We start from the raw sequence: 24,637 nt of genomic DNA on the forward strand, positions 1-24,637 counted from the left end.
AACTAACTTGTGCCAGTGCAGGACTGACAGCCCGCATAGCACAGAGATGCTCCTGCACCTCTATGCTATGCAAGTGATCAGGCTGCAAAAAGTGAAAGTCCCATAGTGGGACAAAGTGTAAAAGTAATTAAAAAAGTGCTAGAAAGTGGGTAAAATTAAAATAAAAATTGCAAAAATATTAAAAAAATGAAAAATAATGAAAAAATAAAAATAGTGTACCCATAAATAAATATTATTATAAAAAAAAAAAAACATTAAAAGTACACACATTTGGTATCGCCACATCCGGAACGACCAGACCTATAAAACTGTCCAACTAGTTAACCCCTATAGTGAACACGGTAAAAAAATAAAAAAACGAAGAAAAAAATGATGCTTCATCATCATACCGCCAAACAAAAAATGAAATAAAACGCGATAAAAAAGACGAATGTAATTAAAAATAGTACCGCTGAAAACGTCATCTTGTCCTGCAAAAAACAAGCCGCCATACAGCTCCATCAGCCGAAAAATAAAAGTTATAGCCCTCAAAATAAAGCGATACAAAAAAATATTTTTTTCTATAAAATAGTTTTTATTGTATAAAAGCCCCAAACCATAAAAAACTATATAAATGTGGTACCGCTGTAAACGTACTGACCCGAAGAATAAATTTTACCACACGCGGAATGGCATAAAAAACAAAAAGCAATTTCTGAATTGTTGGTTTTTGTTTATTCTGCCTCCCAAAAATCAGAATAGAAAGCGATCAGAAAATGTCATGTGCCCGAAAACGGTACCAAGAAAAGCGTCAACTTGTGCCGCAAAAAAACAAGCCCTTGTATGACTCTTCAGCCGAAATATGGAAAAATTATTTTTCTGCCCTTTAGGGTGTGACAGCTGCCAAATATAGAAACCCGATATGAATCTGGTATCGCTGTACTCGCACCGACCTGAAGAATAAAGTTGTCTAATCACTTATACCGCACGAGGAACGGTGTAAAAAATAAACTCTAGAGTTAGGCTTGTGCTAGGGTTAAGGTTGTGCTAGGGTTAGGTTTGTGTTAGGGTTAGGGTTGTGCTAGGGTTAGGATTGTGTTAGGGTTGTGCTAGGGTTAGGTTTGGGTTAGGGTTGTGCTAGCGTTAGGTTTGTGTTACTGTTAGGGTTGTGCTAGGGTTAGGATTGTGCTAGGGTTAGGGTTAAGGTTGTGTTAGGGTTAAGGTTGTGCTAGGGTTAGGTTTGTGTTAGGGTTAGGGTTGTGCTAGGGATAGGATTGTGCTAGGGTTAGGTTTGTGTTAGGGTTGTGCTAGGGTTAGGGTTGTGCTAGGGTTAGGTTTGTGTTAGCGTTAGGGTTGTGTTAGGGTTAGGGTTGTGCTAGGGTTAGGTTTGTGTTACTGTTAGGGTTGTGCTAGGGTTAGAGTTGTGCTAGGGTTAGGGTTGTGTTAGGGTTAGGATTGTGTTAGGGTTGGGGTTGTGCTAGGGTTAGGGTTGTGCTAGGACTGTGCTAGGCTTAGGGTTGTGCTGGGGTTAGGATTGTGTTAGGGTTGGGGTTAGGGTTGTGTTGGGGTTATGATTTTTTTAAAAGTAAAGAAAAAAATGATGACTAGTGTTGAGCACAAGTGCTCGCTACTTGAGCTTGCATCGGGTGCTCGGGTATGCACCAAGTATAGCGGGTGCTTTAGTGACATGCTCGAGTTTCTGCCCCATATGCTTTGCGGCCAAAAAAACCTTGCGGGGATTGCTTGCCATGTACGAGCGATCCTCACATGTTTTTTTTGGGTGTCTAACAACCGTGAAACATGCGGGGCGGGGACTCGCACATGTCACTCAAGCACCCGCGATACATGGTGCATACCCGAGTACCCGATGCAAACTCAAGTAGCGAGCACTTGCACTCAAGAGTAATGACAACTTATTCAATATGATGACCTAATGTTATCAAATTCTGTGTCGTACCTCTGGGTTCAAAATGTTCACCATACCCCTTGATAAAATCATTAAGGGGTCTAGTTTTCAAAATGGGGTCACTTGGGGGGTTTCCACTATATAGGCGCATCAGGGGCTCCCCAAACGCTACATGGCGTCCCCTCTTGATTCCAGCCAATTTTGAGTTCAAAAAGTCACACAGTGCTCCTCGCCTTCTGAACCCTGCCGTGCGCCCAGCGTATTTTCTCCATATATGGGGTATCTGCGTACTCAGAAGAAATTGCACAACAGTTTTTGGGGTCAATTTTCTCCTCTTACCCCTGTGAAAATAAAAAAATTGGAGCTAAAAGATAATTTTTGTGGAAAAAGTTAATTTTTTTTTATTTTCACAGCTCTACGTTATAAACTTCTGTGAAGCACCTGGGGGTTCAGGGTGCTCACCACACATCTAGAGAAGTTCCTTGAGGGGTCTAGTTTAAAAAATGTGGTCCGTTGTGGACGGTTTCCACTGTTTAGGCACATCAGGGGCTCTCCAAACGCGACATGGCATCTTCTAATTATTTAAGCAAATTTTACATTCAAGAAGTCAAATGGCGCATCTTCCCTTCCGAACCCTGCAGTGCGCCCAAACAGTGGTTTTCCCCCACATATGTGGTATCGGCGTGCTCAGGAAAAATTGCACAACAATTTTTGCGGTCAATTTTTTTCCAGTCATCCTTGCGAAAATAAATAAATTTGGGTCTAAATTAACATTTTTGTGAAAAAAAGTTAAATGTTCATTGTTTTCTTCCACATTCCAAAAATTCCTGTGAAGCACCTGAAGGGTTAATAAACTTTTTGAATGTGGTTTTGAGCACCTTGAGGGGTGCTGTTTTTAGAATGGTGTCACTTTTAGGTATTTTCTGTCATAAAGGCCCCTCAAAATCACTTCAAATGTGATGTGGTCCCTAAAAAAAAAAAAAAATGGTTTTGTAAATTTTGTTGGAAAAATGAGAAATCGCTGGTCAACTTTTAACCCTTATAGCTCCCTAACAAAAAAAAATTTTGATTCCAAAATTGTGCTGATGTAAAGCTGACATGTGGGAAATGTTATTTATTAACTATTTTGTGTAACATATTTCTCTGATTTAAGGGCATGAAAATTCAAATTTAGAAAATTGCAAAATTTTCTAAATTTTCTGACAAATTTTCAGATTTTTTTTCCACAAATAAACGCAAGTCATATCGAATAAATGTTGCCACTATCATGAAGTACAATATGTCATGAAAAAACAGTCTTGGAATCAGTGGGATCCGTTGAAGAGTCCCAGAGTTATTACCTCATAAAGTGACAGTGGTCAGAACTGTAAAAATTTGCCCGTTATTAACGTAGAAACCACCCTCGGGTGTAAAGGGGTTAAAGAATACTGCCACTTAAATGACTTTTATGTTACACCGACATGGATACTGTTCTTGTGGCAAGTGCTGCAGGTCAAAAATATCTGGAATGACTTGGTAAACTTAAAGCGCACCTGTCAGCAGGATTGTGCTCCGTAAACTACATACACTGTCTGGTGGGTGACATTACACTGGTTAATACAATACCTTGGTTGATGAAATCTTGTGGTTCTTGTGTAATCTTTACTTTCAGTTTGGAGATAATGCTATGCTTTGGGGCAGTCTATGGGGGGTGCTCTATCTGGTGCGCTGCTTACATATTCATCTGTATGCTCTTATGACAGCTCACTGTGCCTTCACTGACCTGCCTCCTATTTTACCTAGGCCCGAACTACTAGATGTGACGCACCCCCTGGGCCGTGGGGTACACGGTGTCGGGCTGGTCGTTGCTAGGGGAGATGTCACAGTGGCGGTGACCCGGTCCGTGACCCAGGGCGGTCAATCAAAAGGGGAATATTTATTTACAGGGGATTTATAGTTCTTAGATACAGTTCGTGACGCCACCTGTGGTATGCGGCTAAAGGGAGCCGCCGCTGCGGAGCAGGTCCTCTGGAGGTGTTGGTAATGCAGCAGAGTTGGTTCAGCTCTCCACAGGTAGAGCGTAGCTCCAGTGCAGTGTAGATGTTGCTGTTATGGTGTAGTGCAGAGGATGGCGCAGATAATGATCACAGAGACAGTAAGGTGCAGTCCTTCAGGGTTTACTCACGGTTTCTTAGACTTCCAGTTACCAGTACTAGAGTAACTTCCCACGGCGTTCTGTGCTTACTCAAGGAGGGGTTCAGCAAACTCCCAGGTCTCTCCGGAGTACGTAACGGGACCCCCTTCTGTGTCTTCCTTCTGGCCGTCTCCCTGCACCTCGCACCCAGTGTCTCAGGCCAGTGGCTGCGGACCTTGCCGGGCGACGTCTTCTCTGTCCCCTGGGTCCTCTATGGCCACCTTTCTGGTGATTAGATGTGGCTTGTGGCTACAGTACCTGAAATACTGCAGCCTCTGGTTTCCTAGTTGAGGCTTAAAGAACTCTGCTAATTTAGGGACCTGACCCCTCCACCTGCTGGCAGATTCGGGCGTATGGGTGGCCTCCAGCACTATCTGTACCCCTGGGGTCCCTTCCACATTCCTGGAGCCTTTCCTGCTCCTCTCTCTCTCTCTCTCTCCAGCCTTGGGCCTCTCTGGCTAGGCCCTCCTCCAGAGCAGAGCTCCTACAGAGCTCCTGCTCCTCTCACTGTCCTCCTCTGACTGAGCTGATCTCTTCAAGATGGCTTCTCTCTATATACTATCCCTAACAAGTGCTCCCCTGAACTTCTTCCTCCACCCACACCCACTACATGGTTCCCGATCACTTTGGTCCCCCCCCCTCCAGCCAGGGACAGGGCTCAGCAGGAAGCGATGCATCTTGCCCCTCCTGCCGGTCTGGAGTAGTGTAGTGTTGGATGCAGGTGTTAGGGTCCCGGGCAGTACTCCTTCCTTACCTGAGCGTGAGATGCAGTACCTCTGTGGCGACTGAACCCGCAGGGGCGCCACAGATGCATTATGTAAAATATAATTGATGAATTATATAAAATGAATTGTATCGATCACCCATGACAGCACTACGAGAGAGGGGATTCGTCCTTCAAGGACAGGATACCCACAGACTTAACAGGGCAGCACCTCTCCCACAGATCAGTTGTTTTCCTGTCCTTGATGAGTGAATCTTTGTACTGGAAGATCATTTTCCCAGGCCCAGACGGACGGTTCAGGCAGCGGTATTTTCCCTGCCTTGGCCAGTGCAGGGTCCCTAGAAGCGCCACAGTGGGTCCAGGAGGACTTTAACGGTTGTGTGCGGGTGCAGGTGAGCAGCATCCTGGGCGAGGATAGCGTGGCTCATCGGGTGTTGGCACATGCCTGGAAGCGAGATACAGGGCAGCAGCATGTGCAGTGCTTCCTTGGAATTCAGGCCAGCTGGCGTTTTCCGGTCTGAAGGTGCGCCTCTCTGATGCGAAGAAGGCGTGTTCGATGCCAGGATGCGCCTGAACACCATTTTAGCAGCGGCCGGGGCGTGCCCAGATAGTGCAACTGGGGCATGCCTGGATGAAGCGTGAGCCGCTTGACCGGAAGTGTGAGGGAACCGGGCGTTCCGGAAGGGCCTGGAGAGGTGGGGAATAGCGTTTCTCCGGCATCTAAATAACGGCAGGAGCATCAATCGGTGCTTCCTTGCTCATTGTTCCCTCCAGAATAATGGATATCACTGAGCAGCAGCAGCCTGATAAGAAGCCCCAGAAGCAGGCGGAACACCGTCGACCCCGTAGCAGTAGTTTTGGTGGCAGTGTCTGTGAGAGACAGAGGTCTGCGGGCATTGGCGAATCCAGACAGAGGAGCTCCAGGAAAGTAGACGAGTTTTCGGCCTCTAGAGATGGTCTTTTGACTGAGGTGGGTTCCCCTCTAAATCTCGTACTATTTGATTGCCTCACACTGGTAAGTGATCTTTGTGAAAGTTCACTCAGTGATGTAGCCTTTCCCTTTTTTGTCAGTTATTGCCAGGGAAAGAAGTGTACAGCAAAGTCTAAACACAAGGAGTGTGCGCTTTGCAGAAATCTATTGCCTGACTCCAACCAAAAAAAAACTTTGCCAGTCTTGTATAGAGCAGACAGTAGCGGAGGAGACCACTAACTCTGCCACCGATTTAAGATCAATTATCATGGCGAAAGTCCCTTAAATCCCTTTCCCAGGAAGAGGTTCATAGAGGTAAGAAGAGCCAAAAGGGCTAGCCAGTGGTCCCGGGGTTACATGTGTCTAGCGTTTCAAATAATGATGACGAATCCTCCTCAGACTGTAGCGCTGGCATTCTTTGTTTTCCTATAGATGAGATGGACAAACTCGTAAAGGCAGTTTGGACCACAATGGGGATAGTCGAGTCCAAACTCGAGAAATCAGTTCAGGACATTATGGGACCAAAAAAAGCAGAGGTCATTTCCTGTGAATGAAAAAATCAGCCCCCTAATTTAGAGGGAATGGAAAAGATCTGAAAAGAGAGGCTCCCTTCCCCTATCAATTAAGAGGAGATATCCCTTGGATGAGCCTTCCTTGTCAAAGGGGGACAAAGCCCCAAAACTGGATGCGGCCATAGGAAAGGCGGCTTAGATGTACATGGGAGATGTTGACTGGTGCTTTAAAGCCAACAATGGCTGCTACATGTGCAGCCAGATCCTTAATCATCTGGTTGGATCATCTGGAAACAGTTAAAAGAAACTATGTCAAGACAATGTCAAGACACAATATCTTGGCCACTGTCCCACTTATGCGAGGGGCTGCAGCTTTTCTATCTTCGCTTCGGCTGATTCAAGTTTGTTTAGCGGCAAGGTCAGCAGCCATTTCTAACACTTATGGTTAAAATGTTGGCCAGGGAAACTCCAGGCTAGATTGAGACTGTGTGCCATTTCGTGTGAGGGGGAACACCTGTTTGGCCCAGCTTTGGAAAAGGCTGGCGATGCTAAAAAGGGATATCCTAACTTGTCCATCCCAGCCTACAAGCGATCCTTCCAGAAAAGAAGGTTCATTCAAAGGAAGACCTCCACAGATCAAGACAAATGGAAAGATCAAAGAAGAAAAGGTAGCAGCTTCATGTTCGGAACCTCTTCCCAGGATTCCAAAAAAGTCAGTGATTTCCAGCCCAGGTGGGGGGAGACTTTCGTCCTTCTTCCCAGCCTGGGAAAAAATATCGGGAAACAGTTGGATTCTCGGCCTGATAAAATCCGGTCTAGAAATGGAGTTCTGCTCAATCCCGCATGGAACATTCGTGGTAATACCCTCTAGGTCTTTGTCAGCAGGGCAACGGACCCCAGAGGCCGAAGTCTCAGCTGGTACAGAAGGCTGTCCTATTAGAAGTTTCAGTGTCAGAAAGAGGGAAGGGGTTTTAAGCCCCTCTCTTTCTAATCAAGAAACCAGACTGCTCATCAGGATGATAATAAATTTGAAGGGCTTTATTAAATTCCTGAGAATCCTTTCATTCAAAATGGAATGTGTAAAATCTGCAATAAAGTTACTCTTCCCAGAAGAGGTGATGGCCCGTCTCCGGGAGAAGAATGTATTGATTATCCTGTATTTGTATAATTTTCTGGTTGTAGGCAATTCGACCCGGCATTGCACTAGTCAGTTACAGGAGGTGATATCCACCTAAGAATGTTTAGGTTGGCTATTGAACCTTAAAAAGTCAAAGATAGAGCCCCTAAAAATACAGGACTATTTTGGGCTTCTGCTGGACTCAGAGGTGCAGGAGTATCATTTCCCAAGCAATAGAAAAGAAAAGATCTGAGGCCAGATGTTAAGGGCCCTGAAATTCCTCATCCTGTCCCTTAGAAGCGCTATGTCCCTTCTAGGTTTCTAACTTCGTGCATTTCAGCAGTCTTGTGAGCCCAGTTCCATACTAGAGCTGTTAGAACTCTCCTGTTAGGTTTCTTCTATCTTGCTGGTCACATGACCTTTTTTGCCTATTTAATCCTGCTCCGCCCTCCTGGCCATGCTGGACCTCATTGTAATTTCTACTCTTAAGCTAGCCAGGTGCTTTGTTTCCTTTCTCAGTCTGTTTAGCTAGGTCTTTGGACCTCTATGTTCTATGTTGTTTGTTTGTCTTTTTACTGCTACAATTTCTGCTAGGAGGTGTCCATCTTTCTCCCAGTCCTAGTTCTTGTAGGGATCCCTCCCTCACATCTATAGGTCTTCGTTCAGACTAGCCGAGGACTTTAGCGGGTCTGATCGCAGGATCAGGTTCCCCGTTACATCGTAGGGATCTAGCTTAGTTCTATTGTAGGGACAGATCTCCTGTCTTTCCTTAGTGCTTGTAGCAGATCATAACAAGAGCCTTGCAGTGGGATGTGTTAAGAAATGACATTTCCTTTAGAGGACACCTGGAAGGAAGGTTGACGCTATCCCCAACGTCAATGCAGTCCCTCCTTTGGTGGCTGGATGTCACTAATCTGTCCAGGTGGGCTCCCTGGAAAGTCACACCGTTGTTCACCACGGATGTGAATCACAGGTATTGGGGGGCTCATCCAGAAGACGTAGTAAACCAGGGCTTTTGGACAGGGGACGAGAGAGTTTTTTCCTCAAACTTGAAGGAATTACTTGCAGTTGAGTTGGCAGTAAGAAGACTCCTTGTGTTCCTACAGAGTGACAATGTCTGTCACTGACTCGTGGGTCCTCCCGCAGATTCCAAATCTCCTCTCTGGGGCCAATTCACCATCCACAAGTAGCCAATCTTCATTTGATGGCGTGGCCTCACCTTTGAAAGAAGGGTTCTCCAGGCTGTGATCCCTCCCTAAATTCTTAATTTTCTCTATAATTCTGTCATGGTGCTGTCATGGGTGAGTCTTATGAGTTTTTTCGGAACCCATGACAGCATCCTTATAATCCCTCCCGTCACGTGTGTGTGAGCACTTCTTTCACTAGTGTTATAAGTTCACAGTTTTAGTTGTGATTTGTGTTTTGGCAACAACCAATGGAGGTCCTATCGTGCTCTGTAATCCAACTGATGCGGAGGAGAGGTGCCAACCTTTTAAGCCTGTAGGTTTCCTGTCCTTGAAGGGCGGATCCCCTCTCTCATGGTGCGGTCATAATCCTGTTATCGGTAAGACTTTATAATGAAAAATATGAGAACAAAAATTGAAATGCCGGGTGAAATTTTCTGGTTCCGCACTGTATTATCTCAATAATTAATTATATTATTCTGTAAATAAAGTCTAAAAATAAGTGTTAAACAATGCAAGAAAAAAATCCCCAAATGGCCAATGCTGCCAATAAAAAATAGCTTAATTTGAAAGAAAAAAAACAAACCTGGAATATTTGGTATCACCATTTCCATAACAAGTTGTATGTATAAAACTATTTCAATATTTATGTAGCACGATGAACAGACTTAAAAAAAAGTTGAGAAACTATGTCTGAATTACAGACATGAATTATTCTACATAATAAAAAAAAATCAAAAAGTGACCAAAACACAAAAAATACACCATTAAAAAACACAGCTCGTTATGCAAAAATAATTCCCCATATAGAAATAATAGATCACGTAGGCAGAGGCCTGTCAATCTAAGACAGCGGGCGGAGAGAAGCCGCCAGGAACCCGCCTGTCCGACTAGTCTATTAAAGTATGAATTCCTCTAAAACGCCGCAGAGTTTCAGAATGAAACGTACCTGGCTGACATCATACAGCCAGTGTCTTCTGTACACCGTCCGCGCATTGGGAGCCACTGGGGACCAACATGGCAGCCACGGGGGACTTTAGCAGACCCACAGCTGCAATAATAACTCATGGGGGGGAAGCGATGTGTACCTAACTATTTAAATGCCACTCAGCCACTGCTGCTAAAGGCAGATGCAGCCTGTGTAACAAAATTCCTACTGCGCCTCGACCGCATGACATAATTTTAGATTATGTCATTGCACATAGATTAATAAATTCAGGCTTGCATCTGGTTTATTGGCAGGGCTTCACCGTTCATTACCGTACTGCTCCACCGCGCTGCCCTGCCCCATCGCGCTGCCCTGCCCCATCGCGCTGCCCTGCCCCATCGCGCTGCCCTGCTCCACCGCGCTGCTCTGCCCCATCGCGCTGCCCTGCCCCATCGCGCTGCCCTGCCCCATCGCGCTGCCCTGCCCCATCGCGCTGCCCTGCCCCATCGCGCTGCCCTGCTCCACCGCGCTGCCCTGCTCTCTGCTAAAGTGCATTTAACGGTCAACACTGAAATCAGAAAACTGCTGAAAAACTGTGTAGTGTCCTAATATCATTATCTTTCTCTATCGATAATTGAGATCTATTTTGACATCACACTTTTAGTTGGTTAATGACTGAATTTTGCTATTTCATATAGAAATCCTAATAAATATAACATTAACAATATAAAGATACAGTTACATTATTACAAATATATTTGTTTTATTCTTGGCAGACGTCTTTACCGGGAACTCAGAGAGACATATGATATCCTCAGGTTTGAAAGCAGATGATCATGGTATCACACCAGATACATGTGAAGAGCATGCCATTGCTTCAGATACAACCTCAGCCCTTCACAGAAAAGATCTATTTTATGATCAACAGGTCCTGTCTTCTGATTCGTTACAGAATGCTGAGCAAAGTAAAAATCACAGAAAGGGAGCTAAGAAGCGGAGAGCTCACTCAGGGGTGAAGCCACTATCATGTTCAGAATGTTGTAAATGTTTTAATCATAAATCAGATCTTGTTATACATCACAGAATTCACACAGGGGAGAAGCCATATTCATGTTCAGAATGTGGGAAATGTTTTACAGACAAATCAAATCTTCTTAAACATCAGAGAACCCACACCGGGGAGAAGCCTTTTTCATGTTCAGAATGTGGGAAATGTTTTATTTGGAAAGCGGATCTTGATCGACACCAGAGAACCCACACAGGGAAGGGGCCTTTTTCATGTTCAGAATGTGGGAAATGTTTTAATTGGAAAGCGCATCTTTATATCCACCAGAGAACCCACACAGGGATGAAGCCTTTTTCATGTTCAGAATGTGGGAAATGTTTTATTCGGAAAGAGCACCTTGATAACCACCAGAAAACCCACACAGGGGAGAAGCCTTTTTCATGTTCAGAATGTGGGAAATGTTTTATTCAGAAAGAGCATCTTGATAACCACCAGAAAATCCACACAGGGGAGAAGCCTTTTTCATGTTCAGAATGTGGGAAATGTTTTATTCGGAAAGCGGATCTTGATCGACACCAGAAAAGCCACACAGGGGAGAAGCCGTTATCATGTTCAGAATGCTGTAAACGTTTTAATTGTAAATCAGATCTTGTTATGCATCAGAGAATTCACACAGGGGAGAAGCCATATTCATGTTCAGAATGTGGGAAATGTTTTATGCGGAAAGCGCATCTTAGTAACCACCAGAAAACCCACACAAGGGAGAAGCCTTTTTCATGTTCAGAATGTGGGAAATGTTTTATAGACAAATCAAATCTTCTCAAACATCAGAGAACCCACACCGGGGAGAAGCCTTTTTCATGTTCAGAATGTGGGAAATGTTTTATTCGGAAAGAGTATCTTGATAGCCACCAGAAAACCCACACAGGGATGAAGCCTTTTTCATGTTCAGAATGTGGAAAATGTTTTAATTGGAAAGCGCATCTTGATTTCCACCAGAGAACCCACACAGGGATGAAGCCTTTTTCATGTTCAGAATGTGGGAAATGTTTTATTCGGAAAGCGCATCTTGATTACCACCAGAAAACCCACACAGGGGAGAAGCCTTTTTCATGTTCAGAATGTGGGAAATGTTTTATTCAGAAACAGCATCTTGATAACCACCAGAAAACCCACACAGGAGAGAAGCCTTTTTCATGTTCAGAATGTGGGAAATGTTTTATTCGGAAAGCGGATCTTGATCGACACCAGAGAACCCACACAGAGGAGAAGCCTTTTTCATGTTCAGAATGTGGGAAATGTTTTTATCAGAGATCAAATCTTATTGAGCATGTGAAAACTCACACAGGGGAGAAGCCATAGTAATGTTCAGAATGTGGGAAATGTTACAGGTGTAAAGTAGATCTCGTTAGACATCAAAGAAGCCACACAAGGGAAAAGCTATTTTAATGCCCAGATTGTGAGAAATGTTTTAGTAGGAGATCAAGTCTTCTAGACCATCTTAAAAACTCACATTAAAATCATAATTATTTTTAGTATGTTGGAAATTTTTACCCACACAACTTCATAGTATTCAAACTGCTCACATGGGGAAATAATCATTTTTATTTTTTTAAACGTACTTATTTGACAGATCATACAAAAAATACAATAGTTACCAGCATATGCCAAAAAGGTTCTTTAACTGCAGGAGTCTAGAGGAACTGAAGAGGAGACAGGCTGGTATGCAGGGCTGGTATTGGAGGGAAGGGGGAGGGCAAACTGGGCAATTTCTCAAGGCTCTCACTCTTTTAGGGGCCCTCAGTATTTCTAGTCTGAGGTTAAGACTGCTAAAGACCTTTGGTGACATCACGGTCATTTTACCATAATGTCACCAAAGGTCCTTTAACAGCAGGAGTCTATAGGAACTGAAGAGGAGATTGGCTGGAATGTGCTGTATGTGTGTACCATGGGGAAAATAAGTATTTGATACATTTCCGATTTTGCAAGTTTTCCCACCTACAATGCATGGAGAGGTCTATAATTTTTATCGTAGGTCACTTCATCTGTGAGAGACAGAATCTAAAAATAAAAACCAGAAAATCACATTGTATGATGTTTACATAATTAATTTGCCTTTTACTGCATGAAATAAGTATTTGATACAATAGAAAGCAGAACTTAATGTTTGGTCCAGAAACCTTTGTTACAATTACAGAGGTCAGACGTTTCCTGTAGATCTTGACCAAGTTTGCACACACTGAAGCTAGGATTTTGGCCCACTCCTCCATACAGATCTTCTCCAGATCTTTCAGGTTTTGGGGCTGTCGGTGGGCAACATTGAGTTTCAGCTCCCTCCAAAGATTTTCTATTGGATTCAGGTCTGGAGACTGGATAGGCCACTCCAGGACCTTGAAATGCTTCTTACGGAGCCACTCCTTAGTTGCCCTGGCTATGTGTTTCATGTCATCATGCAGAAAGAGGAGGGAAGGAGGTTTTTGGCCAAAATTTCACAATACATGACCCCATCCATCGTCCCTTCAATACAGTGCAGTCGTGCTGTCCACTTTGCAGAAGAGTACCCCCAAAGTATGGTGTTTCCCCCACCATACTTCCCGGTTGGGACGGTGTTCTTGGGGTTGTACTCGTCCTTCTTCCTCCAAACATGGCGAGTGGAGTTGATACCAAAAAGTTCTATTTTGGTCTCATCTGACCACATGACCTTCTCCCATGCCTCCTCTGGATCATCCATACGGTCATTTGTGAACTTCAAACAGGCCTGAACATGTGCTGACGTGACCAGGGGGATCTTGGGTGCCCTGCAGGATTTTAATTTTAATCCATGACGGCGTAGTGTGTTACTAACGGTAATGTTTGAGACTGTGGTCCCAACTCTCTTCAGGTCATTGACCAGATCCTCCCGTGTATTTCTGCGCTGATTACTGACCTCTCTCAGAATAATACTTACTCCACGAGGTGAGTCCCAGACCGAGGAAGATTGAGGTCATCTTGTGTTTCTTCCATTTTCTAATAATTGTGCCAAAAATTGTTGCCTTCTCACCAAGCTGCTTGCCTATTGTCCTGTAGCCCAATCCAGCCTTGTGCAGTTCTACAATTTTGTCCCTGGTGTCCTTACACAACTCTTTGGTCTTGGCCATGGAGGAGAGGTTGGAGTATGATTGAGTGGACAGGCGTCTTTTATACAGGTAACGAGTTCAAACAGGTGTAATTAATACAGGTAATGAATGCACAGTAGGAGGGCTTCTTAAACCAAAAAAACAGCAGAATTCTTTCTGGTTGGTAGGTGATCAAATACTTATATCATGCAAATTAATTATGCAAAAATCATACAATGGGATTTTCTGTTTTTTATTTTTAGATTCTGTCTCTACCATTTTATGAGCTGCCTTGAATAATAACCAAGCTTATTCTATGGAAAAGTCTTATTTGTACAAGTACCCTGTGAATTGTAAAGTGCTGCCAAATATAAAAGTAATTATTATACATATAGTTGCAATAAAAATTATTCAACTTCCTTTCCAAATTCCGTTTATTTCCAAAATTTACAAACGTTTTAATAAACTAATGAAACAAGAACAATATAAAAAGCTCAACACAACTAATATAACATGTGGTTTCTCTAAATTCACCACAAAATTGCACGTTTAATGACTCCTGCCATCCAAGAGTGATTCCATCCCTTCATGAGCTGCATCTTGAGTACTTAGTAGAACCCTTTCACTGCTACATTCAGAAACCTTGCTCACCTCATTAATATTCCTTGCATGCCTTCTGTCTCTTTCAATTGTGCCCTTTGAAACATGCAGGCAGCATGTAATAAACTCTCCTACATCTAGGACTTTTTCCTCTCAATTCCCTCAACCTTTATGTTCTCACTGAAACATGGATCCAGCAGTCGGACACCACCGCTGCTGCTGCTCTCTCTCCTATGGTGGCCTACACTTCTCTCATACCCCGAGAACTGACAACAGATCAGGCGGAGGTGTTGGTCTGCTCCTTTCAACAAAATGTACTTTTCAGGTTATTCCCCCAGTACCCTCCCTTATCTTCCCTTCTTTTGAGGTCCAGACTGTCAGACTCTACCGGCCTTTCTCCCTGCGAGTGGCGGTTGCTTATCACCCTCCGGGCACCTCCAGTCAGTTTCTGGATCACTTTGCTTCCAAATTTTCTATCTTGCAACATCCCCACTCTCATTATGGGGGACTTTAACATCCCAACTGGCGATCCCCTTTCCCCATCTGCCGCTCACCTTTTATCACTAACCTCCTCCTTCGGCCTTTCACAACTTACTAATACTCCTACACATGTAGACGGGAACACACTGGACCTGATCTTCTCCCGCCTCTGCTCAGTACATGACTTTACTAACTCTCCTCTTCCGCCCTCTGACCACAACCTTCTTTCGTTCTCTGTCAAGAATTGTAACCCTACTCATGACACCCCCACTTTCCACACTTATAGAAATATACGTGCCATTAACATAGTTACATAGTTTATAAGGCCGAAAAAAGACAAGCGTCCATCCAGTTCAGCCTATTTCTTGTGCACTGCAGCATTTCCGCAGCGTTGATCCAGGGGAAGGCAAAAAAAAACCATGCGGTATAGGCCAATTTACATCATTGAGGAAAAATTCACTTCCCGAATCCAATCTGGCAGTCAGATTAAATCCCTGGATTAATTAACTGTCACTAAGCATAAGATGTAATTTTATTGTTCTCAAGAAAAGCGTCCAGGCCTCTCTTGAGAACATCACCACTTCCTCTCCCAGAGAGTTCCAGAGTCTCACGGCTCTGACCGTAAAGAATCCCCTTCTATGCTGGTGCAGGAACCTCCTTTCCTCCAGACGCATAGTGTGCCCCCTCGTCTTTGTCACCATCCTTGGTATAAACAGGTCATGGGAGAGATCTCTGTACTGCCCCCTGATGTATTTATACATGTTTATGAGGTCTCCCCTAAGCCTTCTCTTTTCCAACGTAAATAGGCCTAAATTTGACAACCTCTCTGGGTATTCTAGTCCCTCCATTCCCTTTATTACCTTAGTCGCCCTCCTTTGTACCCTCTCTAGCTCCAATATGTCTTTCCTGAGCACCGGCTCCCAGAACTGTGCACAATATTCTAAGTGCGGCCTTACCAGCGCTTTATACAGAGGAAGAACAATGTTCTCATCATATGCCCCTATTCCTCTTCTGATGCATGCCATGACTCTATTTGCCTTCGCAGCTGCTGCCTGACACTGGGCACTCCAATTTAATTTGCTGTTAACCAAGACGCCCAGGTCCTTCTCCATGTCAGATTTCCCCAATTGTTTCCCATTTAATATGTATGGGTGACTGCTGTTTTTCTTTCCCATGTGCATGACCTTACATTTATCAGCATTGAACCCCATTTGCCATTTTTGGCCCAACTCCCCAATTTATCTAAATCCTCCTGTAGCTGTGCCCTATCCTCATCTGTATTAACTACTTTACAAAGTTTAGTATCATCTGCAAATATTGCTATTTTACTATGCAACCCTTCCACTAGATCATTAATAAATATATTAAATAATATAGCGCCCAAGACAGACCCTTGAGGCACCCCGCTAGTAACCCTGACACACCCTGAGCTTACTCCATTGATAACCACCCTCTGCTTTCTATCACTCAGCCAGCTATTTACCCACTTGCACACATTATCCCCCAGACCAAGCATTCTCATTTTATATACCAACCTTTTGTGTGGCACGGTATCAAACTCTTTGGAGAAGTCCAGGTCTACAACATCCACTGACTCTCCCCGGTCCAGCTGTGAGCTCACCTCCTCGTAGAAGGCCATCAGGAGCGATCCCTCATGAATCCATGTTGATATGGAGTTAGACAGTTATTATCATTAAGATATTCTACAATAACATCTCTAAGAAATCCTTCAAACAATTTACCCACAACAGACGTTAAGCTGACTGGTCTATAGTTCCCAGGGTCACTTTTAGACCCCTTTTTGAATATTGGTACCACATTTGCTTGGCGCCAGAGATTTATGAAAACGTTGCAATCATCATTGGCCACAATCTCCTTCCTCTCATGTCCTGACTCTGCATTGAAGCATTATAAGGAAATATTGCAATGCGCCCTGAATGGAGCCGCACCTCCTACATATAGAACAACTCGGCGCAGATGAGGACAACCCTGGCACACACCGCAAACACGTTTTCTCCAGCGGTGCTCCAGGTGTGCCGAACAGCTGTGAAGAATATCTAATCTGGCCGAAGATTTCATCTAGTATAAATTTATGCTTAAAACATATAACTCTGCGCTTCACCTCTCCAAACAAACCTACTTTAACAACCTCATCATCTCATGGTCCAATAATCCTAAACGCCTCTTTGACACTTTTCACTCTCTCCTTACTCAAACAGCACAGGCCCGACCACCGACCTCAGCGCTAACGATCTGGTCAATTATTTCAATGAAAAATTTGATCATATCCGATAGGAAATTTTCTCCCAATCCCCAAATGTTATGCATGCTGCTCCCTCCCACAGTGCATCTTGCGCACTTTCTGACTTCAAACCAGTCACGGAAGAAAAAGTGACCAGGCTTCTTGCATCTTCTCACCCTACCACCTGCACCAGTGACCCTATTCCCTCACATCTCCTTCAGTCCCTTTCTCCAGCTGTCACCACTCACCTAACTAAAATATTCAACCTCTCCCTGTCATCTGGTATTTTTCCCTCCTCTTTTAAACATGCCAGCATACATCCATTAGTTAAAAATACTATTCCTTGACCAGAACAGCGCTACTATCTACAGACGTGTTTCCAATCTTCCCTTTATCTTTAAACTCCTGGAATGCCTGGTCCTCTCCCATCTAATCCGCTATCTCTCAGATAACTCTTTTCTAGAACCTTTACAATCTGGTTTCCGCTCTTTACATTCTACTGAAACTGCACTCACTAAAGTCTCTAATGATCTACTAACAGCTAAATCTAATGGTCACTACTCCCTGCTGATTCTCCTGGATCTCTCTGCAGCATTCGACACTGTGGATCACCAGTTCCTCCTCACTATGCTCCGCACTATTGACCTCAAGGACACTGTTCTCTCCTGGTTCTCCTCCTATCTCTCTGACCGCTCCTTCTCTGTATCTTTTGCCTGCTCCTCCTCCTCTCTCCTTCCCCTTACTGTCGGGGTTCCTCAAGGATCAGTCCTAGAGGCCCTTCTTTTCTCCTTATACACTGCTCCTGTTGGACAAACAATCAGCAGATTTGGGTTTCAGTACCATCTCTATGCTGATGACACCCAATTATACACCTCTTCTCCAGACATCACCTCTGCATTATTACAAAATACCAGTGATTGTCATTCCGCTGTCTCTAACATTATGTCCTCCCTCTATCTAAAACTGAATCTGTTAAAAACTAAACTACTCCTATTTTCTCCCTCCACTAACCTACCTGTGCCAGATATTGCTATTTCCGTTTGTGGCTCCACCATTACTTTCTAGCAACAAGCCCGCTGTCTTGGGGTCATCCTTGATTCAGATCTTTCTTTCACTCCTCATATCAAATCACTTGCTCGCTCGTTCATGTCATCTACACCTCAAAAACATCTCTAGAATCAGGACTTTTCTTACCTTTGACTCGGCAAAAACTCTTACTGTAGTTCTTATTCATTCTCGTCTGGACTACTGCAACTCATTACTAATCGGTCTCCCTTTTACTAAACTTTCCCCTCTCCAATCCTTCCTGAATGCAGCAGCCAGGATCATATTCCTCGCCAACCGCTACACCGATGCCTCTTCCCTATGCCAGTCATTGCACTGGTTACCCATCCACTACAGAGTTCAATATAAACTTATCACGCTTACTCACAAAGCGTTCCATGCTTCAGCATCGTCCTACATCTCCTCCCTCGTCGCAGTCTACCACCCTACCTGGGCCCTCAATTCTGCCAATGACTTTAAACTAAAATCCTCCATAATCCGAACTTCCCACTCTCGTCTCCAAGATTTCTCATGTGCTGCACCAATTCTTTGGAATGCACTACCCAGGACAATTCGATTAATTCCCAATACCCACAGTTTTAAGCGTGCCCTAAAAACCCATTTCTTTAGACTGGCCTATCACCTCAATATACTTATCTAACTGTCCTAGTTTAGCCCATATTAAAATTTTCTTCAAATTCATGTTCATACCATCCATGCACTTAATAGTCTGTAATGTATACGTACTGGCTGGCGAACAGTTCATGTAGTGTTATGTACATACCCTATTTATACCAGCAGTTGGTGCCGAAAACCGGGACCTCACGCCGCTACTTTGGACGGGAGAATTGCAAGCTGTATGCTGGCTGGACAGGTGGATCACTACTACAAAAGCGCGCTGCAGGTGACAGTGGTATTAATATTGCACAGCACTCTGAGCAAACATATTGGAATAACCAGATAAAAATACGGTTATTGTCATTAATTGTTTGAACTAATAACTTAGTTTAGAAAAATAAGTTTGAAAAGTGATAAGAAACTTAGCATCATTCATATATATACAGTTACACTGAATATTGTTAACTCATAAGTTGGTCTGACGAGACCCACATTTATTTCCTGTAATAAAATAACTCCAAAGAGGAAATGGGGAATGTCCATAGCAATTGTGCTAAACCCGGCAAAACCCCACAGAAGGAAATTAAATGTGTACAATACTCAGAAGGGAGTTCCGATGATTTATATGATTGATACATATGGGCAACCAGCATTCAATATATGGACTAGATGGAGATCTGTTTTGCCTGATCTACCAATCGAAGGCACATTAGATGTTACTCTATTAAAGACTATATCACCTTACTGTATCAGTGAGGAAGAACAGAAAATGTACTGTTCTTGGTTAGAAGTAGCTGCATCTACCACTAATCCAGTATCCGTGACTCCTCTTATGCCTCGTGCCCCACCATCATATTATTCTAGTAAACCAAAATTATTAAATATGATGGATTGTGATGATGAACAAATGATAGCCTGCGTGGCCCAGAGCCTGATAGACCAAGCCCGGGCTGCCAGAGTTGCACAAGCAGCTCAGCCTTATGCATCCGTAACCACACCTTCCCCATTGCAAGCTTCTGCCCCGATAGGTCCCGATGCACCTTTATCCATGATCACAGATACTGGTTTTATAAAAACAAGCCCATCATCATCATCTGGTGCTAGTATAGATGAGAAGGTGCATGAAGGAACACTCGCTAGGACCACTGTAGTAAGAGAAGAATTATACCCAAATAGGGAATTGGAAGAATATTCTGACAAAACACCAATAATAGATAAAAATTATACCAATGTAAGCACAGATAACATTATAACTGAAGGTAGAAGGCGCCTACAAAACAATCCCCCCTGCTCAAATGTACCCCATGCAAGAAATCACAGGCCCAGGTAACCAGTCATGGAAGATGAGAAAACCTTACACTTGCACTGATTTGTTTGAGATAAATAAGCAAGTGGGTGAATATAGGAAAAATCCCAGAAGATCTTGGGAAATGTTCGATAAGATCTTTCATACACATCAACTATATGGTCAAGATAGTCTACAAATCTTGCATACTGTATTTACACCTGCAGAGGTTGTAGAATTACTTAAGAATACTCAATATACTGGACCTAATCCAGAGTTCAAAATTGATGAGGTACAAAATCAGTGGGATAAAATTCGTCACAATTATAAGGAAATGTTTAAGCAAACCCCTGATTGGAATACTATAAGCAATATCCAACAGGGGTCAACTGAATCAGTAAGAGAGTATTCACACAGATTCAGTCAGTTGGTGAAAAAAAGTCTATTTGAAGTTCCTGAAGTAGCTATAATTCTTATCCAAACATTTGTTGATGGGTTAACTAAGGTGTTAAAAAGCAGATTAACCACTCATTGGAAAACTTTTAACTATGGATAGTGTGTTAGCGGATTTATATCATCACGAGAAAAATCTAGAGGGGGCACAAAAGAAAGATTAATGCAGTTACAAATATCTGCTGCAGAGAGGACTCTGAAAACCACAGGCGCTGCTAACAAGGATGACAACTCGAAAAGAAGGGATTTTAGGTGTTTCAATTGCAATGGGAAGGGTCACATTGCCAGGTATTGCAAGAAACCAAAGAAACAACAAAAGCAGGAAGAAGATAAACAGAGTTGGACTAGACTCCTTGATTGTATGGGTCCCCCAACTCTGTGTATGCACTGCTCAACTGCCAGAGGACCAAGCATGTCACCCAGGCCAAGTAACATCACTTTACGCAGATGTTCCCAGTTGAACTTTACTACCATATGAGACACTCTTGTCTCAGAGAGAGGGAGTGAATGGCGAGACTGGTGAATTTGACACAGACAGTGAGTTTGACAGAATGGCATGCCCAGATGAACATGATTGTGTACTTCACACGCAAACATTGACACTGCCTAGGGCAGATTTACAAGAAGAACCGCTGCAAAACCCAGATGTGGTGTTTTACGTTGATGGAAGTTGCCACAGGCAAAAACAGACACAGGAGAATTGAATTCTGGGTTTGCAGTAGTGGATGACCACCATGTGGTCCATGCTGAAGCATTAGGAACACCACACTCAGCACAAGGAGCAGAACTAATTGCACTCACAAAAGCATGCCAGCTAGCAGAAGGACAACGTGTTAACATTTATTCAGACCCAAGGTACGCATTTGGTGTAATACATGATTTTGGTACTATATGGAAAATGAGAAATTTTCTCACTACTAGTGGTTCTCCAATAAGCCACTCAGGAGAAATTGCTCAGTTACTTGATGCAGTGAATCTCCCAAAGGAGATTGCTGTCATCAAGTGTCAAGCTCATACCACTGGACAAGATCCAGTAGCAAAAGGAAACAACCGAGCTGATGCAGCTGCAAAAACGGCAGCAAGCAAAACTTTAAACACCCATATGATGAATCTGATTGAAATCCCAAATTGGGAAAAACTGCAAACAATGCAAAATAATTGTTCTCCTCAGGAAAAGGCCCGATGGAAGGAAAATAGGATGCACCCAGGATTCAGAAGGCCTCTGGAGAAACGGTGAAGGTAAACCAGTGGCCCCAAAATCTCTGCTGACAGCGTTAGCAGATGCTGCACATGGTTTAACCCATGGAGGTAAAACCGCGATGCGAAATTTGGTATATACGTACTGGTGTGCACCAGGTTTCACAGTTATTGCAAAAAGAAAATGTTTGTCTTGTCAAACATGTCTCCAGCAAAATGCTGGAGGAGCTGTGAAAGCCCCACCTTCTCACCTCCCATCCACCACGGGTCCTTTCCAAATTCTGCAGATTGATTACATTCAACTACCTAAAGTCGGTAGATTGCAATATGTCTTGGTATGTGTTGATCAATTCTCAGGGTGGGTGGAGGCTTATCCAACAGCCTCACAGACAGCAGAAGTAACTGCTTCAAAGATATGTAAGGAATTTGTGTGTAGATATGGTATTCCACAGATAATATCTAGTGATCAAGGTCCTGCATTTACAGGTAAAGTGTTCCAAAAAGTATGTTCAATGATAGGAGTAAAACAACAATTGCATACTCCTTATCACCCACAAGCTAGTGGGAAAGTGGAAAGGTATAACCGAACCATAAAAGAGAAACTAGCAAAATGTTGTAAAGAAACAGGTATGAAGTGGCCAGATGCCCTACCTTTGGTATTAATGGATATCAGAATAACACCACGAGGTCTTTTACAGTTATCACCTTTTGAGATTCTGTATGGCAAGATACCTAATCACCCACTTTCACCCCCAGAAACTGCCCAGGCTGCTCAGAATACCTTGAATGTGGACTACGTCTTACGCTTGCAAAAACAACTAAAAGACATTGCCCAGAGTGTACATCTACAGCAACCACAAGTCACTTTGTCCTGTCACGAGGTGCAGCTGACGCGCCCCTGGGCCTGCTGTGTCGCGCAGCGTCTCGCGCACGGGGGCTTACCCGGAACCGGATCAGATGTGGGTTGTAGTCTCCGAGTGGCGGGGACCCGGTCCGTGCCCAGGGAGTCAACTCAGTGTGTGGCAGTCTTGATAGATGTTATTTGAGTGTCGACTACGCCACCCGTTGATTTGCAGCTATGGAGCTGCCGCTGCAGGGCAGACCGCTGAGGCCGGTGTAGAATTGTGCAGCATGATGGTATAACCCCCAACGGGAGGGGTATGGCCTCAGGGTAGCCAACGTGGAAGATGAGGGTAGCAGGAACCACTCAGAGACGGTGCGGTGTAATTCAGGGTCTTTACTGGTAACAACGATAGACCCTCCCGGAGTACTTGCTAGCGAACGGGGCCTGGTCAGTCCTTGAGCAGATGGGATCTCCCCTGGCCAGGCGGAGTTGTAGGCCTCCCAAACTGACTGTACTCTTCTGGCTACCTTGCTAGAAGCGGATATAAGTAGCCCACGTCCCTGAGTGTACCGTGTGGTGCTCACCCGTATGGCCGGTGACTCGCGGCCTTCTAATGGCTTCCGCTCCACGATGGCGGCGCTGGTCCCACGCGTGTGACCGTGCCTTCGGGTTTCTGGGCCTGAGGACCTGAAATCCCCTGCCGGTCGGCTTCTGCTGCTGGGTAAGAGTTAGTCCCCACAGCCTCGGACGCCGGGTCCGGTAAGAAAGCTTCTCAGTCAGGGCGAGCTCTGCAGCTGCCAGCCCCTGACTTGTAGTAGTATTGCTCCCACTGAGCTTCTGCTGTTTCTTCCTGTGACTGTTTCTTGTCTCTACTCTCCTTGACTCACTAACCCTGCTTCAGCCCCGGGTTTATATAGGGGAAGGTCTTCCCCTCCCAAGACTGGGCAGGAGGTGTGGCATGCACAGGATCCCTGGCCAAGAGACCTCCCACCTGCTCTCAGACATAACATTGCTTGTTACTGTGGAAACCAGACCCCTGGGGTGCCACATTCCCCCCTAGTGAAATTTAGTACTCCGGGACTAAACATATTTTAGAAAAACATAACAAGATATAACAATAACAATACAATAAAGAAACACATAAAGGTGGTCACGGCATGTCCGTAACCGGGTGCAGTCTTTGAAGAAACAAAGGTGTCCATTTCACCAAAACAGGGAGACGTAACCAGGTAGGGGTCTGTCCTACCCCGAGTCCTTAACAGTCTCTAGTCCATCCTGGGTTACGCTCCAACTAATTGTACAAGGATTCCCGGTAGATCCACCAAGGATTCCTAAAAATAACTAGAAACACAAAATTATACACAAGCAACAATACACAGGTAAACATAAATAAAACAATTTATACACTTTAAATCCTCCAGCGTGCGGGTAACTGGCCTCTAGTGGCCCTAGTGGACCTACGGAGCTGACTGTCTAGCCCTGAACTACTGTCAAGGGTAAACTGGGCAGCTGTCTACCGGCTCTTTGGCTCACTAGGGATATGGCAGGCTCACTGCAAGCAGAGGGTTGATCCTCCTGGTCTGCGGGTGTGGGGTCTTCTGCCTCCTGGACCGGCTGTTCTTCCAGCTCTACCTGTTGCTCCGTAGGTGCTTGGGATGCTGGTTGGAGGAAGGTGAGTACGGGTACCACAACTGCACCATCGACTTGAGTCCAAGACCGAGGGAAGTCCCCGAGCACAGTACTAACCATATCTTCCCTTTCCTCTACGGGTCGATGGTCTTCTTGTTCCTCTTCAGGGTTCCTCAGTTGTTCGGGACACTTCTTCAGGTGGTCCCGGGATACAATGGCTGTAGTTTCCCCTCCGTCTTTACTGATGGTACAAACCTTCGGGTTCTCGTGGCTTGAGGGCAGTACGGTGTACGGGTCCTTCTCCCACTGGTCGTCCAACTTGTGGAGCCGTCTCTTCCTCTTCAAGACCTGCTCTCCGGGTACCAGGGGAACAGCGGGAGCATACTGGTTGTAAGTTTTCTCTTGTCTTTCCCTAGCCTGACAGAGACTTCGCTCCACGCTCTCCTGTACTCTCCGGTACTGCTGCTGCCTCTCTGTGTCCCAGTCTGCTTCTGGTGAAGTGTCCTCGGGTGTCAGGACTCCCATTTCCAGGTCAACAGGTAACTTACCAGGTCTTGCCCTCATTAGGTAAGCCGGGGTACAGTTGGTGGAACCTACCGGGATGTGGTTGTATAGGTCCACCAGATCGGGCAGCTTCTCAGGCCACAGACT

General features: G+C 44.5%; 1 protein-coding gene across 1 annotated transcript in view; it reads left to right on the forward strand.

The window, feature by feature from the left end:
• Positions 1 to 13,955, forward strand: part of LOC141197772 (uncharacterized) — a 37,358-nt gene extending 23,403 nt beyond the window's left edge. Inside the window, 1 exon segment of the mRNA XM_073662862.1 lies at positions 10,493 to 13,955. Coding sequence (XP_073518963.1) covers positions 10,493 to 11,948 — 1,456 coding nt within the window. The 3' untranslated portion in view covers positions 11,949 to 13,955.
• The last annotated feature ends 10,682 nt before the right edge of the window (positions 13,956 to 24,637 follow it).

The sequence above is a fragment of the Phyllobates terribilis genome, unplaced genomic scaffold (genome assembly GCF_046119375.1).
Source record: "Phyllobates terribilis strain yellow unplaced genomic scaffold, ASM4611937v1 Scaffold_86__1_contigs__length_6382490, whole genome shotgun sequence".
Taxonomy (NCBI): Eukaryota; Metazoa; Chordata; class Amphibia; order Anura; family Dendrobatidae; genus Phyllobates; species Phyllobates terribilis.